Source organism: Anomalospiza imberbis, chromosome 6 (assembly GCF_031753505.1).
Source record: "Anomalospiza imberbis isolate Cuckoo-Finch-1a 21T00152 chromosome 6, ASM3175350v1, whole genome shotgun sequence".
NCBI lineage: Eukaryota > Metazoa > Chordata > Aves > Passeriformes > Viduidae > Anomalospiza > Anomalospiza imberbis.
Window position 1 is genome coordinate 27045961 of NC_089686.1, and position 18479 is coordinate 27064439.

General features: G+C 34.6%; 1 protein-coding gene across 1 annotated transcript in view; it reads left to right on the forward strand.

Moving 5' to 3' along the window:
- HEATR5A (HEAT repeat containing 5A) overlaps window positions 1-18479 on the forward strand; it is a 64391-nt gene that overhangs the window by 9071 nt on the left and 36841 nt on the right. The window contains exons 2-13 of the mRNA XM_068192976.1: window positions 14-97; window positions 1562-1808; window positions 2806-3017; window positions 5738-5846; window positions 6362-6511; window positions 6774-6945; window positions 8925-9085; window positions 11602-11857; window positions 12960-13115; window positions 13825-14075; window positions 16445-16556; window positions 17416-17568. Coding sequence (XP_068049077.1) covers window positions 1683-1808; window positions 2806-3017; window positions 5738-5846; window positions 6362-6511; window positions 6774-6945; window positions 8925-9085; window positions 11602-11857; window positions 12960-13115; window positions 13825-14075; window positions 16445-16556; window positions 17416-17568 — 1858 coding nt within the window. The 5' untranslated portion in view covers window positions 14-97; window positions 1562-1682. The remainder of the gene's footprint in view (window positions 1-13; window positions 98-1561; window positions 1809-2805; window positions 3018-5737; window positions 5847-6361; window positions 6512-6773; window positions 6946-8924; window positions 9086-11601; window positions 11858-12959; window positions 13116-13824; window positions 14076-16444; window positions 16557-17415; window positions 17569-18479) is intronic.

Here is an 18479-nt window from a genome sequence, read left to right on the forward strand (position 1 = left end):
ATTATTTTCATAGAAAATTGAGTTCTTAACATCCTTTATACAAAAGCCTGGAGCAGCAGAGAGACAGTTTTTACAATGAGGAGAAATTATCTGCTAGGTAAGTTAAGTGCCAATGTCTGACAACAAACTGTGATCTTTTCAGTTAGGGAAAGCAACTGAGTTGTAATCCTGAGATGGGTATGTAAATTGGGTAAGTTGCTGTGGTAGTAGGTGGTTTTGATGTGGTAGACATTAGAACAGGCCTTGGATGAGGGGAAAAAGGACCATTTGTGACTTACACATGTAATTTTCATGCTGAGCAGTGATGAAATTCTACACTTAATCCTGTTTTTTTTTTTTATATGTTTCATAAAAAGAATATGTGTGAATAGAGCTAAATTCTGCAAGTGTTGTAGGAGTGAGATAACTGATAAATAGTGAACTTCTAAGTACCTAGGCAGACAAAATACGTAGAAGTATGTGCTATGTATATTTCTATCTGCTTGCCATTTTATAGTGTGGTGCCTTGTCAAGCTGCTTGGTAGATTTGAAGTGACAGTTCATGATGATAAATTAAATATGACTAATTTTTTTTTGTTAGTAAATTTTAATAAAAATGTGTAAAAAGTGGTAAAGGTAACCTTCGGCTCTGTGTTTGATGACATCCTGAGTTCTGAATTATTTAGCAATGCTTTGTATTGCCCATCTACTATTTGAGGGATCACTTTACACTATAATATTGTTATGGCATAGGAATAACTGTGTTCAGCAGTCTTAGTGACCTCTGAAAAGGATAACTTGCTTGGGAGTTTAAAATATGGTCGGCATTTTACCAGAATCTCCCTGAATGTTTTTATTAGAGAAGCCTACAGAATATTCTATTTTATATTTTGAGGCTATATTGCATTTAGATATTGGGGAGGGGGGGAGAAGATATCATTAGAAGTATTATACCTCTTGGTTTGCTTATCAACAATGTGGAAATTCTCAAAATAGTCTGAGAGATATAAGTAAAACATAGCTTCTTTAGAACTTTGAGTTTTGAAACAATCTTTTCAGGTTTGGGTTTGGGGCTTTTTTCCCAAAAGAGATTATTAGAGGTTTGCTCAGCAATGAAATTCTGGGGGCTTTTTATGCCTTGCATGGTATTGAGAATGTTGAATAATATGTCAGCATTTATATTTGTGAATATCATTAACAGGAGTTTGTTAATTGTTGGTTGCAGATTTTGCTGTACTTTGTTCTTGATAACAAAATCATTATGTTTGAGGTCAGTTGGTCATTATTTCAGGTATATGATTAAGGACTAGAAAACCTCACTTCATGCAAAACAAGGTGAAGGAAATCAGTCCTGATATATTCAGATGTATATTTAACTTCAACTGGCATATTACATCAACACCATTATTTCATTTTCAAAAACATTTGGTATTACTAAGGACATCTAAATAACACTGCTGTATTTTCCTATTTATCTTAGGCTTTCTTTGCAAATTTTCATTTTAGTAAGTCAAGCATTAATACTATGTATTATGTGATTGTTGACTTTTTATTAACTTTTTTTTTCCTTTTTCCTGTTTAGATGTTCAAACTTCTGATTTTCCAGATATTAATGAGGAAGAAAACTGATTAATGTAGTTTTGGTAGTTCATTGGATTTTTTTCATTCTGCCTTGTTGGGAGATTTGAGGAAAATTTCAAGGAATGGAGTTAGCTCACAGTTTACTACTTAATGAAGAAGCATATAACCATCTTGGTGAATTTCAAAAAGCAGAGTTCATTTTTGAATGGTTACAGTTTTTGGAAAAACTTTTACCAGTGACTAGCAGAGTAAGTGTAATACGACTTGAGACGAAAAGCCTGTCTTTTTATTTTGTTTAAAATCAAAGAACAGCCTGCAATGTTATTTGCCTCATGTCTTGTATGCACAAAGGAGTAAAAGTATATTTAGTGTTATCATTTCTAAATTATATAAGTTCTTGGTCACAACCCTTCTAATGACAAAGCCACTTGTCCAATGAAAGGAATTTTAATTATTTTTAACTCCTATTATTACTGCAAGATTTTGCAGCTCCGTTATGAAGAATGTTAGTAATGCTTCCACCTAGTGTTGCACAATTATTTGATGCTTCTCTACCAAGCAGGAATGTAACATCTTTCTCCTTGCTGTTTTTTTTTTAAATTTTCCTAGTTAAATGATAAAATATTTGTTTCCAGCCAACTCTCCAATTGTTTGATTCACTGTTTAGTGTATATTAAGTAGGTTATGTACACATGTGATAATAAACTAACCAACATAATGCTAATTTGTGATGAAAATACCTAAATGAAAAACAGTGCCTGGTTCTTTTTTTTAAGAGTCTTAAAAAATGTGTGTAAGACTGGATAATTGTTTTAAGGGAAGTTCTTTCATTTCTAATGCTCAAGTTCTTGAAACTCAGCTTCTTTTTTAAAGTTCTTCTTTGCTACTAAACTTACTATATATCTATGAATTCTTTTATTTTAAAGCAGACATTAAAAGAAAGAAAAGGCAGCTTTGTTTGAGAAAGATTTAAGCATAGACATGCCACAGGGAAAATACACTTGAAACGCTACTAGCAATAATTGCGCTCTGAAAAAAGTGCTGGGTTTTTTAAGAAGAATAAAATAGTCACATACTTGAAATGTCTTTTCTTTAAGTATAAAAATGCAATGAAGTGTTCATTTGTAGTTCAGAATGTCATTATCAGAATGGTAATAATGAAAAGTAAAGATAATATGAATTAATCATCTTTAACTAACTTTTAAATGTAACTGAACTTTAACTGGTTACTGATTTTATTTCCAGGCTGATATAAGGGAAAATCAGAAGAAACTGGTTGAACAATTGACTTCTTTATTAAACAATTCACCAGGACCTCCTACCAGACGGCTTCTTGCCAAGAATTTAGCTGTACTTTATAGCACTGGAGACACTTTTTCTGTTTACCAAACAATTGACAAATGCAATGAACTCATTCGGAGTAAAGATGACTCACCGAGTTATCTGCCTACAAAACTGTAAGTGTGTTTTTACCCTCAAACTTCAGATCCAGTTATAACCAGACAGGTTTAAGTAGTGAGATTCATCTGAGTTCACTGCCACAAAACACGTAATAAAACAAAGATTGTGCTGGTAGTCCCTGTTTATATATGAGCATCAGGAACCAAAAGGGTAGAAGACACCTGGTGATCTCCAGCCAGACAATTGAAAATCAGGCTAGGGAGAATATCAACAATGGATAACAGAGTTATGAGAGGGCAGGTGTGTATTTTCATTCAAATAGTTAGTAATAGTGCTGAGAAGAGCAGTAAAACAGACAAGCACAAATTCAAGTATAAAAGGCAGTTGCTGAGTACTTTTCTTAATTCAGGTGGGAAACTGGATATAGTTAAAAACATCTGAAATGTTTATAACTAACTGCCAAAAGCCTTACTAACAGCAGAGAAACATGGACTGCTACTTCAGAATGTGAAGCCAAATTTTTATGTGCAGAAATGTTATGAATAACCTTCATTCCCGAAATTATGCCCATCTCTCACTATAATGAAGCAAATTAAAGATGAAGGTAGTAAAGATGAGATAGAAGGTAGTAAAGATAGATTAACATTCTTTTGCATTAATGATATGGTATTGAAAGCAGAGCAGGATCTCTCTTCCTCCTTTGCTTCTCATGCTAAACCTGTTTCTGACAACACAAGTAAAGATTCCTGAAAATAGATTTTGCAAGGAGTAAGTTGTATTTTCTTATACCATTTTTTTGTTTCCTTCTTGTTCCAGTTGACCTCTTGTATAGTCTTTTGAGTTAGGAATAAGTTTGCTATAAAGTATCTTAGTCTTGCAAAGTAAATTACTGCTGTAGTACATTTTTAACAATGATATCCATTAACATTAGAGTTTATTTGTAGTGTGGGACAAAGTTCTGCAGGTCTTCCCGCTTCAGCTGTGATGTGCCACACTGGAGGAAGTGGGTGATGTCAGTACAGCAGAGTGATGGGGGAGGCCATTGGCAGTAAAGCAGAAATGGAAGATAACCAAAGCCAGAATGCAGAGTAGTAGCTGGGGGAGAGGGAGAGAGGTGGCAGTGTACACCACCTGTTCCTGGCTATGTAAGCAGTGGTAAGAAGAGGAAGAAAGAGATGGAGAAAAAGGTAATTGTAAAATATGATTTTCTTCAAAAAAGTTTTGGTAAAGGGATTTCTGGTAGAACTGACACAGAGACAACAGGCTACAGAAAATAATTGGAACTACGGAACAGTGTGTTGAGTAAAATCTTTCATCCTAGGTTGCAAATATATTAAATACTTGGTGTTCAGTGTAGAAAAACTGCTTTTTTTGTTTTGTTTTGATCTTGATTAAAGCATTGTCTTTGCCATCTGTCCGTATTTAGCATGCATGCCCATGTTGTCTCATAGCAACACTTCACCGTCAGTGTTCACAATATGTTGATACACCTGGGAACTCCTTTAAATACAGATTCCAGTAAATTGGTCTCTTATCTTATAGATTATCACTTTTCTTCTTTCCTGCTCATCTACTACTAAAACTCAGTATGATGTGAATGCTCTACCAAATCGGATAAACAGGTCATGCAGCATGAATGCGGCTTACTACTTTATTAAGGAGAGTACCTGTGACCATCAGATGCTCAATTTAGAAGGGAAATTGGAAAATCATAATTTTATGCCCAGGCACACCATGAACAAAATTTAAATCCAAATTGTTGGTGTGTACTGAGTTGGATAAAAGCAATAACAAAACCCGGGTTTTTAATGAAAGTAATGTTGTAGTATGATAAGAGATAAAGGATAATAGGTTTGTTTTTCTTACTGTGCATTTGGGGAATTACTATAAATATTAAATATATTTTTAAAATTAAGAATGTATTCAGTGTGAGAATTTAAAATTGTAAATATGGAACTTGAATTCAGTTGGGGAACAAGCAAAATGTTTTGTTGAAGGGGTTGCTGAGCAATGTCTACATACTTAGGTAGGTCTGGAAAAGAGCTGAAAGCTGATTAAACATATCATTCTTTTTGTATACAAGAAATTAATTGGTTTAGTTATAGATCTGTCAATACAAAACCAAAGTGTTTTCACTAACTAATTATTCAAAGGAAAATGCCCTTTCATTACATTAGGCACCTTTTTTTTTTTCTCAATATTAGCAGTTTTTGCCTTTGCTAAAGGAAAGGCCAGTGAGCACAGAGAGTCTGTTTGTCAGGTTTTTCACCTGAAGGTTAAATTCAGAATCTGTCTGCAGTGAAAGGGACGTGGGTTTATAGTTTTATTTCCTTAAGGTATCTTCTTATTACGTACTGTGGTACATAAATGACAGAATCGTAACTACTAAACCATTTGTAAATAAACCTGTCCCTGACTACTTCTGGCAGCAGGTACTGCAACATGACACAGAGCATGCTTAGTAAGAAATTAATGTTAAGGTTTAAAGGTGGATATGAGAACTATTCCTCTTGTAAAAGGTACTGGAAGGTTATATTACCTGAATTCTTGTATTATCCAAGTTACTTTAGCAACCCTTTTATCTGCATTTCTTCCACAGGGTATGTGCCACATACAGATCTTTTTTTTTTTTTCCCTTTTGATGATCCACTTACATTTTTGGGACATCCTGTTTAGTTATTTTCCTGTTTGCACATTGATTACTTCAGTCATCTTAATCCCTTTCATCTCTTAGTGCATCCATTTTCACGCGTCTTTGGATTTGCTTTTGTTTTAGTGCTGCGGTGGTATGCTTGGGCTATTTATACAAAAAATTGGGAAGAATTTTGGGAAACAGTTTTACTGACACCGTTGGGAATGTGCTTAAAGCAATGAAGAATGCAGAGGTATTGGAACAGCATGTTTAAAAAATGACTGGAAAAATAAAAGGATTTTTACTGCTGGTAGCGGGACCAATGAATAAGAGAAAATGCATGATACCAAAATACAAGAAAAAAAGTTGTGAAAAGTCAGATAAAAATCAGTGTCTAAATTCTAAAGAAGTACTAGAGTTAATGGATTATGACTATAAAAGGATGGATCACAGATTTTCTTTATCTGGTTTCATGAAAGTACTTAATAAATTAGAAAATTTAATTGCATTATTAGTGAGAACATTTTTTCTATAGCTCATACTTTGTTTTGGGCTTTATACTTGTAATTATTGGTTTTCAATAGAACATAGAATTTCCTACTATTTTCATTTGCTTATAGAGTTTTGGGGTGAATTATCTGCTTTAACTTATTTCAGTATAAATAGATCTCTAAAAGACCCAGCCATTTTTTACCTATTTCAGTAGTTTTGTATTTCGAAGGAACTTAGGGTTACAAAGCTTTAACATTTCTCTTTTTCATTTTTCAGTCTCAAGGTCGTTATGAAATCATGCTTAGTTTGCAAAATATATTAAATGGTTTAGGAGCTGCTGCCATCCCCTGTCACAGAGATATTTACAAAGCTGCCCGATCGTGTTTGACAGATCGATCCATGGCTGTCCGCTGTGCTGCTGCTAAGGTAAACTGCTCCAATAGCTGTAGTAAGTAGCTCCCTAAAACATAAAATTCTGTTTTAATGATAAATAAACACAGAAGTAAAAACATTGTTTGCTTATCTGTGTTTCTTTGATATTAACGTGGCAGAAAAAATATAAGTCATTTTAGTATGAAGCAAGGTGCTTATTTTGTTAGGGAGAACTCAGTTTATTATGTAGCAAACTAAAATTTTTACTGAGTGCTTTTCCATGTCAAAACACTTTAATTTCCGTTTTTTTGTCTAGTGTCTTCTTGAACTTCAGAATGAAGCACTATTTATGTGGACTACGGACCTGGATAGTGTTGTTACCTTATGTTTTAAATCCTTTGAAGGTTCCAATTATGATGTACGATTAGCGGTTTCAAAACTTTTAGGCACATTATTGGCTAGAGCTCTAACATCTAAGCAGATAACAGGTAAAACATGTGCTTTCTTTGCTGATTCCTCATCTATAAAAATCTGTCAGATTATAAGAAACTCTCAAATTCTGTTGAAGCCTGAAGTAAATCACATTGTAAGCTTCTTCCGACTGTTCATATCTCTGGTTTGGTATTTTTTCTTGTGAAGTGCTGTTTTTTGGTTCTATCTATCTATCTGTCTATCGATCTATCTTTATAAAATAATGAACAATGGAAAGTAGTTAGTAAAACATTTTCTCTGCTATGAGATTGTTGTTGTATGGAGAGAAATTACTAACTGCAGGAGCAGTAGTAAAAGCAAGATTAATTCAAGTAGTTTAGAAATAACTTAAGATTTGAGGCAGTCTCTCTGTCAAACTAAAAAGTTAAGGATACCTTCAGGTGATACAACATCTGGATTGTCAGTGAATAGCAGTATAAATATGATCAGAAGCAGAAATTAGCAGGCAGTTTTGTTTGCACAACAGCTATGTAACCGTTTTTTCTGGCTGACAGTACTTGAGTTGACTGAAGCATCCTGGCACAAAGTTGTAATTTCCAATACTTTGTGTGACTCAGACTGAGGGGTTTTAGTCTTAGAAGCCCCAAGCTAAATGTCTAACTGTAATCTAAGCAAAATATAACAGGATGCAGAATAAGTGTGATTCAGACTGATTGTTTTGCTCTTAATAACAGCAGAGAAGACCTTTAGTGCAACAACCAGCAAATGACAAAATGGCATGCCTTTCAGCCCAACTTACTGTTTTTCAAAATACTTGAGGCTGTGTATTTGCATTGTAGACTCTGAAGTCTTGGTTTACAAAATATTTCCCCCAGAATTTTTTGGAGAGAATTACTGTGTTACAGAAAAAAAAAAATCAGCACTTATCTTTTCTCAAAAAAATAAAAAAATAATATTCTGACCTCTTTATAGACTCATTAGTTTCCTTTAATCTATGTAAGCAATGTACTTGTTACTTCTAAGACTCTAAGATAAGGTTATGTAAGAAGCTTATAAATTATTTGGTTGGCTATTTCAAGGAGTTTTGTCCTTATTTTAGTTATTTTTAGTTAAAAAGAAGTTAGAGCTAAGTGGGGCAGAAGCTAGATGGGGACTAGAAGGGGCTGGGGAAAAGGTGGAGGGAGTAGTATATGAAGAAATTTGTACTCCTGAAATTTGTGCACAGTGTCTAATAACCTGCTGATATTGAGGGGGTTTTGTTTAATTTTTTTCTGAACATCTATATCTCCAATCCTCTCATTCTTTTTCTCCTTTGAACCCTTGAAAGAGAATGAAAAATACAGTGAAAATTTTAGGTCAGTATGCAGTGTGCTGTCATCATGCTAAGTTTACATGTACACGTCCCAGCATGTATTTTAAATGAACTTTCTATTAAGAAATAAAGCATTGGAATAGGAATTGGGGATGGATAATTTTCCTAAACAATTGCAAGCATATTTTATTTTTCTCACTCTTTTAGAGGACTACCTTAATGCTAAGATAACTTGATAATTTTTCTAAGAGGACGTGTAGGTGTGTCTTTACCTGGCTAAGGGTAGTAGAGGGGGATCTGCCATGTCTGAGGTTTGGAACAGAGATTATGTTTGCTGCTAAGCTGGAATACGTAAGAACCAGGGCTTTCATTAAGCTGTGGGTGGTAGGAGTAGACCTTAGAGAGGTCTCCCTTTTGCAGAGGGAGCATAGATGGTAAATACTGAGGGTGGGTAAATGTAAGTATGCATATTAAGTAATGGCTTAAACTACTTAAAGGTAGTTAAAGCAGAAAAACCTGAGAGATACTGTGTTTTGCTGGAGCAATGAGAGATAAAATGACCTAGTTTCTGTTGTGAAGTTATACGCAAACAATATTTGGATTTGATTGTGCTACTGAATTTGTGCAGATTATTTTTACTAAAATTAAGAGAGTTGAATCTCTACTTCTAAAATGTACCAAGATTTTTGAACAATTCCTCTAAAGATGTACATCTGTTCTTAGCATCCACCAAGCATAACTTCCGCAGAATCTCTTTGGAAGATGTGATGGAGCTACTGGGAACTGGATTTCTGCGTGGAAGTTGTGGATTTCTACGAGCCAGTGGTGATATGTTGAAAGGGACCAGTTCAGTCAGCAGAGATGTTAGAGTTGGAGTCACCCAGGTTTGGATTACATCAGTTATGATTTTCTGAGATTGCCAAACATTTGTATAATTGCTTTGCTCTGGATATATCTCTTCTTTCATCCTTTTTTTGTATTTGTAATGAAATGTATATATTTCAAAATAAGGATTTACATCTTGAGTCACGCTGGAAAGAAAAGAAAAGATTACTGATGTTGCTTACTGTTTACCCGAGAGTTTGACATGTTAAAAATCAAATATGTACTACTTGTGAAAGCTTCACATGATATGAATTTCAAATGAGTGATATAAATCAATTCCTCATTTTTTAAAATTTTTTTCCTTACATTTGAAAATTAAAGGGAGAAGTTAGAAGAAAGGTTTGAATTTGAAATAGTTTCTTTTTGTATAGGGAATTCCAAGTCTAGTTCTGAAAAGATGGTTCTGCTTTGATTAAGTGCATGAAAAGTAAGGAAAACAGAACTTAGTGGAAAAAAACCCAGCATCTGTTTTGCTGTGTTCCAGGATGCTCAAAGCATAGAATCTTGTAAACTGAGCAGGACTGAAACCAGGCCATGTAGTGCCTGCTGGTAAAACCAGTACATTTTCTCAGATAAAATCAGGTTGGCTTCATCCTGTAAATAATATCTTCAATGTAAACATGCTGAATTTTAGATATTCAAACGTAAAACCTGTGAATCGAGACTAAAGGTCATGATGAACATTTATGTACAAGTAGCTGTGATTATTTTAGTGTGTTACTGTCCCACAGCTATATGATAAGCACCTTTGCCAGTAAGGCAGTTTGTCAGTACATTTCAACTTCTGTGCAAGAGATCTTTAAATTTAAATTAGCTTGAATTACTGAAACAAGCTGCCAGATCTGGCAGTGAAACAGCTAGAAGGTGCTACAGATTGTCTTCTGTGCTCAGGTCATGCTGAGTGGAAGCATTAACTTTTTGCAGAGAGAACAGAAAAGCTAGGGAACAGTAATACCTTGACAGCTGTTTGCCTAGAAAATGCATGCCAGAGATTTCCAGGGTGTTCTATATACTTGGTAGTTTTACTAGTTTTCCAGGAATATATCAGATATCTCAGTTCAGTGTCTTGACTATTTGTACTGGTTTTTGGAATTGTCTCCTTTTTCATGTGTATCTATGTTAACACAGTGGTACCTTTGCTTGATGGTACAATCAAGCTGTACCAGAACTGTTTAAATAGTGCAATGCTTCTGCAAAAAAAAAGCTTGAAAAATTGTGAATTTATCAGTGCTTGTGAATACAAAACACTTGCAGTTAAAAAATGTATTAATTAGTGAGTTGCAGCTTATTATGAATTTAAAAATAAGAAAGGCTCTGAAGATGACTTCTTACATATGGAAGATTTATATTTGTTCAAGTCAAGTTCAAGATAGAATTTAAAATGAAGCCGTTGCAGTATCACTCTTCACAAGTTTATCCTGTTAAATTCCTCAGGTTTCAAATCTGTAAAACCAGGGTAATGTACTGATCCATTATGAAGCCTAAGTAGTGTTTGTCAAGAACAATAAGCTGCTAACAGGATCTAATAGTATAATTATTTTGTCTACAATAGTTCTCTTTCTTTTACATGAGTAATTATGTTGTGAATGTTAGACATAAGACAAAGTATGTGTGAGGCAAATGCAGAAATTAATTGATATAAGTAGTTGAGAGTAGATTGATATAAGCAGTAGTAAAAAGTTCCTTTCTTATGAGGAATTTTGTGTGCTCATTTGCATATTCTCATTTTTTGTATTCTGTTTTCTTGGATCTATTCATTAAAAGCATCCAACATATGCACATAGAAGGCAATTGTAGGGGAGCTTATTATGTGGTGAAATAAATGGTCTTGTGGTGATTAGATTTGTAAAGTGATTCTGCATTCTTTCTCTTTGTGGTGACAGTCTTTTTATGGTACCTCCATTGCAAGGCAAACTATTAAAATTCATTGGGTTGAAGAACAGTGCTTGGGGGCTGCAAATATTCCCTGATTCAGACTCTTTAATAACCAAATTTTCTCTGGGTTATGGGTTATAGTTTTGTAACATAGTAGTTCTTAAAATGCATTCATACATTAAATTTGGGGTTCATGTGCAGAATGTTAAATAGCTGGAAGCTGTTGTTCAGTGAGACCAAACACCATGTTTTACATAACAAGTGCCTGTTCAGGGTAAACCTCCATTTCTCTCACTCTGGATGAGATGACATGGGCAAGCAGCTTGAAATAACTTACAGTCAAAGCAGGCTGCAATATTACTAGTGCAGAATCACAGAATATGCTGACTTAGAAGGGACCCGTAACAGTTTTGATAGTAATTTAAATTATTTTAAAAAATTAATACATAAATATAAAAAATTGCAGATACCTAAAAGTGAGAATTTATGTGATTTATGGATGCATAAATGTATAAATCATTGCAGTTTAGTGTTCTAGTTGTGGCAATGTAAAGATTTAAAAAATAAGCATGTTGGATAGTTAGCAGTGAATTTCCACATATTTTGCTCTAAAATATGTATCTTTTGAAATCTCTTTCAGGCATATGTGGTATTTGTCTCGACATTAGGAGCACAATGGCTTGAAAGGAATTTCTCTGCCTTCCTATCCCATATTCTAGATCTTGTGTCTCAGTCTCACCCTAAGGCTGTTCAGAGTCCAGTGGATGCTATCGGTTGTCGCCGCTGTGTTTCATTCATCCTTCGAGCTACAGTAGGAGGCCTGCTTGGGGAAAAGGCTCAGATTGCAGCTGCCAAGGAGATTTGTCAGGCCATCTGGAAACTGAAGAAAGTTGTAGGTATGGGTCTAACAAGATTATCCATTTGGGCCTCTGTTTCTCCTTTTTTAAGTGATTATACAACCTCTTAATCCAGAATCTGCAGAAATAGAATGTATTGTGCTGATTTATTACCATGATAATGTAGAGGGCTTTTGATGGACTGCTTTGTTTTAAGCTTGGGCTGGTTGTTTGCTTGTGTGTGTCTGTGTTTTTGTACGTGTGTACCCACATAAGTATATACAGATTTTTTTAACACTCCATTCCTGGCAAATACAATTTTAGCCATTAACAAATGAAATAATTGCAATAATAGTATACAGACAGTATTGTAATGTAAGTTGGTTTGGCAGATAATGCATGTCTAGTCAGATCCTGCCTTCCTGTTAGAGCAGTTAACACTACTGAAGGTTCAAAAGAAGCATTTGTTCGTAAATGACAAATGAGCATTTCTCCTGGAGAAAACAGATCTCTTGCATGTTAAGGTCTTGTACACTGCTTCCAGAAAAAGCCTGTGATCTTCCACCATTGTCCTTCTGGAGGAGAAGAAAGAGAATCCTGGACATAACCTGTTGTCCTCTGGTGTACATGTTGTATCTGATTTAAATATCTGAATGTTTTATGTCTAAGCAGACATAATGATTTGTATCTCAAAATATAAACCTTCAGAAAACATTGTATCTTTCCCTCCCTCTTCATTCCTTGTCTCTGCCTTCTCACTTGCTTGATCTTGCAAGATTTCTTTCTTTTCTTGTCTTTCTTTTTCCCTATGATGCAATAAAATCTGGCTAGTTATATCAAAGTATCTCTTCTTCAAGTTACTTTTAGTAGGGCAGACAGTAGCACTCTTCTTGCTAGCTACTGTTCCCCATCATGTAAAGATAAGCAATTTGGTATTTTCCATTTATCCACAATCTTGCCCTCACAGATATTACTACACCATCCTTTTAGTAAAAGAAATGTATGTGTCTCAGTGAAGGTAAACCTTTATGAAAACAATAATAAAAATGGTAAAAGCTCATTTATTAATATAAACAACTTCTCTTGGCAAAAACCTTTCTCCCATCTGTTTGTTTGATTTTGGTAATGATTTCCTGGTTATTTTCTTGTATTGTGTTATCAGATGCTGCAATAAGTGATGGTAACTTGGAAACAAAAGTTAATACAACAGATGTAACAGCGAGTCAGCATGTGCTTGTGTGTGCACTTCAAGAACTCGGAAGTCTCATTCATGGCTTAGGAACGACAGCAGCACCATTACTGCAAGACTCTAGTACAGGTACAAGCCCTGAATTACTTTTTGAACCAGAGTACAAATTAAATTTATATTTGTTTGTTCACTGCGATCTTCTGTGGTTTCTTATGGCTGTTCTTCTCGTGCTTAGTCTTCTGACCAGGATCCTCCATAGTTCTTGTATTATTTTCTATTTTCTTCCACTAAATTTAAAAACAAAGGTGGGGGAGGAGGGAAAGATGACTGCCTTACATGCTGTAGGAAAATTTCAGACATTGCCCAAAGATGCTATATCTTCCCTAACCTGTACAAATATGTCAATTAAAAAAAAAATCTTTATTAAATTTTACTCATTTAAGGGTTGTATTTGAAGTGCAACACTTTATAGTGTTTGTAATAAAACAGTTAGATTGAGCTGGGTATCTTTATTGTTGTCATTTAGCTTCATCCATGGCATGGATTTCTTCTTCCTTACAGAAGCTTACAGATATTTTCTATATATGTTGGGGGATAACTGTGCAATATGTTAGGTTTTCTCCATAGTGTTACTTTTCATCCAGGATAAATTTTTCTAAAAAGAGCTTAATTATTTAAATTTGTTACAATTATTTAAAAATAAAAAAATAGTACTTTTTCAAAAGAAGTATCGAAATTGGATATTATGTTATGTTTGCCAGTCCTGTGTATACATTTTTGCTTTTTTGACAATCTACTTGCCTCTTTCTTAAGTGTGTTTATACATATTATTTTTCAGGTGTTCTGGAGGCAGTAATTTCTGTCATCCTTCATCCCAGCATTTCAGTTAGACTGACAGCAGCGTGGTGTTTGCGCTGTATTGCAGTAGCACTGCCCTCTTATGTGTCCCTGCTGTTGGATCGTTGCATTGAACGTCTCAGTGCATTGAAATCCTGCCCAGAAGCAGTGACTGGCTATAGTTTTGCTGTTGCTGCTTTGCTGGGTGCAGTAAAACATTGTCCTTTAGGAATTCCACATGGAAAAGGGAAGGTATGGTCTGAATACTTTGCATATAGGTTGTTCTTATATTTTTTTCAGTGGTTATTTGCATGTTTTCTTTATGACATGATCACAATCCCCAGTGATCGTGATGAGATACTTTGGTTCCTCAAGAAGAGGACTTTGAAGCATGCCATGACTCAGATAAGCATGTGTTTTTCTCACATGTATCAGGAGCAAAAATTCCTCTTCCTTGGGAATGACTCTCAAGTGTACAGGTTAGTCAGTGCTTACAGCAATAACTGCAGTTATGTATTATCTTGAAAGTCTTTTGTAAGTCCAACAGATACTTGTTTTGTTTTACAGAATATAACAGAGATCAGCTTCTTGCATAACTCAGTCTAAGGTGCCAGTCTCCTCACTAGCGCAGAGAGAAGATGCTGTGCTCTGAAGTTCTAAGGATATGGAGCTGTAGAAATAAAGACTGAAGGAAGGAGCTGTTTCCATCTTAATGGGAACTTTATCCACTGAGTTACTCATGTTTGGAAAACTATGGTGGATCACAAATGTCAGCAGTACATGCTAATTTTTTGCATAATGTAGAAGCTTACATTCTTTCTTCTGAAAATAACTGTTTCAGTGTCAGTGGACATTAAGAACATTCTGGACATTCAGTGTCCAGACTGATGAACTTTTCCTTGTGATTGCTGAAAGATTATGCAGAAAGAACAAAATGAATGGAGTTTGCCCACTTTTTTAGATAAGAAGTGCCATTCAAATTCTATGCACCTAAGCAGAGCTGAAGTTTCTGTTTAACAGAGAAACAATTCTTAACAAAGATTTCTTTTAGAGGAATATAATAGGATGAAATAGGGCTAGGGAGGAGGTATGGGAGGGCACAAAAAATATGGGAGGAACACTGTATTCTGAACTAAGCTGGCAGGAGGAAGGACAGAACAGTTGACAAAAGCCCTTTTCTGCTCTCTCCTAGGAACACTGCCAGATTCCAGACTAGTTCCTCTGCTGAGGAGCAGAAAGAGACCAGTGTTGAATAGAGCAGTTTTGAGAAGGCAATATCAAACATAGACAATAGTGATCTGTAGAGAAGCTGTTCTATATTAATGGATTGTCCTTTGAGAGGGCAGATTGAGTTGCAGGTGGAACCTAAAGAAAAGAAAATAACTAGGAGTTTATATATATTTAACATTCAGTTCTACTACTTATAATTCAGTTTGAAAAAATCCTTCAAATATCAGGCATTCCTACTACATGAGGAGAAAAATTATCAGAAATCATTAAATTACATTCTTTCTAGGATGTATGCTTTATAGGCAGTGTAAATATAATAAGTTTTTAGTGATTTTTAGTAGTATAATTTTTAAAAGTTGCTGTTTTGTTTTAGAATCAAATGTATTAACTCTAGCAGGAATCTATACAAATACATTTCTTTTACAACCATCTGGTATCATTTTGAGACTGGGGAAATGAATACTTTCAGATTGGAAAAAAGATGTCAGATAAAGTTTTGGAAGTGTAAAAATCTCAAATATTCATGAAGCAAACTTTCATGTGCAACCTGTCATAACATTTTAAATGTGAAAAGAATTTATATAAGGATGTTTTCTATACTGAAGCTTTTTAATGATACTTCTTACTTTGAAAATTACTTATGAAGCAGTTTATTTTGGAGACTGGACGCAATGCAAGACGTAAGATAATTTTTAGCATATGTGAAACATAGTTGAAGCAAACTACATGCAGAATACTTACAGCATTTGTAGCCATACTGTGGTAATTATGCATGGACACAAGGGTGTTCCTCAGTGTAAGTCGTAGGTACCTTTTGGTATCAAGTGGAGTCACCTTGCATTTAGCACATAGTGGGCATGTGGAATTATTCTAGAGCAGCTAAAATAGGATTAATTCTAACTATGATATTTTAATTTCTTTTTCAGTCATACCATTTGTTGATGTGAAAAATGGTCAGAGAGAATGATAGACTTTATTCTCCAACAAGGATAAAAAAGATAATTACCACTCTCAACCCTTCTTCTGAGCTGTAATTCATAGATGTCATGCATGCATTGTGACATAAATGGAATATCAGAACACTTCTATCCTTCCAATGCACGTTCCTGTGGAAGTTAGCAGTTGTCATTTTATTGCTGATAAAGGAGAGGGTACAAAGCAGCAAAAGAACTTAGGTGGTACTCCAGAGAACTGCTGAAGCCATCCCAGACTAGTACTGAAGTCAGGAATTGCAACTTCTTGAGGCTGAGTTTATTGCCATAGTGTAAGAGGAAGATGGCATTCTTCCTCTGGGAGCAAGAGAATAGGATTAAGTATTACACCAAATAATATCGAAAACAAATTGGTAGTTACCAAAATGTGATTCTCTGTTTTTCTCTTTTACTTTGAAGGTAATCATGACTGTAGCAGAGGATTTGTTGTGTTCTGCTTCTCAGAACAGTCGCATTTCAGTGCAGCGAATGCAGGCTGGATGGCTCTTGATTGCTGCTCTCATGACATTAGGTAGTAGCTTTCTACAATTCTTCTTAATCTACATTAAAATGTTCAGTGTTCTGTCTCTGATTTTTTGTTTGAGGTTTTGTCTAATTTACTGCTGCAAAATACTTTTAAAAACCTCAAATGTTGAAATGTTTAGAAAAACTTTCTGAGATAAAAATGTTATCTCTTTCAAATTTACTGTTAATTCATTGGGAGCAGTATCTGAAAAATAGTGATTGAAGTGGGACTACTATTCATTAAATATAGATAATAAATTTCAAAGTGAATCTAACCAAATGACCTAGTAGTCATGAAGAATTTTAAAATATTTGTCACAGCAAAAAATGAGTTAATAATTTGTATTTCCCTCTTGTCAGGCATTTGAAATCTTGCAGTACATTTTAAGATGTATTACTGGTCAGATTATTGACTGTAATCAATAAAGTACTAATGAAGAGTGTATTTTTTTTGCTTTGGTCATATTTTTAATGTTTTCAGGTATTACTTCTGCCCAACAGCTCCCTTTTTTTTATGTTGTTATACTTAATTAACCTAAAACAAATGTTTGCTTTATTGAACATTACTATTGATCTTTGCATCTCTTTTATGCTGGTGATCCACAGGGTCTGTAATTTGTAACAAACAGACATTATAGTTGGTTTGGTAACGTACTAGTAAATGTGTCAATGGGTATGTAGTTATATATGAAAATGAAGTACCAAAAGAGTAGATATTTGAGAAATTACATATGAGAAGGCTGGGAAATTAGCATATGGTTTTGTTCACTCCTGTAAAGGTTTTGTGAACACAATAAAAAAGAGAAGGAAAGAAAATTTAGTTTTATTAATCCTTGCATTGGCTTGGCAACTGCCAATATTTACAGGTCCTGCAGTTGTCCAACATCATCTGCCACGAATCCTGTTACTGTGGAAGTGCATCTTTCCATCATCTCCTAAAGATCTGGAAACAGAGAAGACACGAGGAGATGCATTTACCTGGCAAGTAACGCTGGAAGGTCGTGCTGGTGCCCTCTGTGGTAAGCAGGATTTACTGTCTTTCTCTGCATATTTATAATTGGGCTCTTGGTTAATTTTATTTCTGAAAGAACAAGAACATTCCATATTGATTTTTTTTTCACTAGATGGTAAAGGCTATTTTCACTCCCTGTGTAACATATATGGTGTGTAACATACATGCTTGTATATTAATATTTACATAGAAGTATATGTTTCATTTTATGTGAAAAAAACCAAACCCCAACAAAACAAACAAACAAAATGAAACTAAACAAAAAAAAACCCAAGAGAGTTTTTCCTCTCCTTCTTCTAATCAGTTGATTTTCAAGCAATAAATGATAATCAGGAAGGTTGTTTCTCTTGTTTGGCAAACAAATAGAAATAATGACTGAAGATCCGAAGCAGGGTATGTTCTGTTGTTTATACAGTCTATTATATTTGGAAAATGGTGGTTCTGTTTTCTACCAGGTAACATACTACAAGGAAAATAGAACTGGTGAGTCATTCAGACATGTTTGGGATAGTAGAAGGACTTGGGTAAAAATTACGATTAGGTAGTTGCAATTCTCAGCCAGGAAAGAGTGCTTTGAATGTGGCTGCTCTCTGGTAGGTTGCAATTTTTTATCATGAAATACTGTGAATTTGTGGTTCCAAGAAATTGCCCCAGTGATCTTCAAATACTTGAGTGTTTCAGTCTTGTATTCTGGAGTACTAAAGAGTACTTTGCTTTCCAGAAATATGAACCCTGGTATAGTAAGCATCCTACTCTCTCACTACTAAGATACATCACCAAATGTGGAATTCAACAACAATTTCATTTTAGAAGTACCTGAACAATTAACCTTTCAATATTTTTTCTTTAGAAGATAAGTATTTAGTATGGTATATTCTCTAGGTGCTTTTGGAAATTAAACTCAAGCTTAGTTTTCTG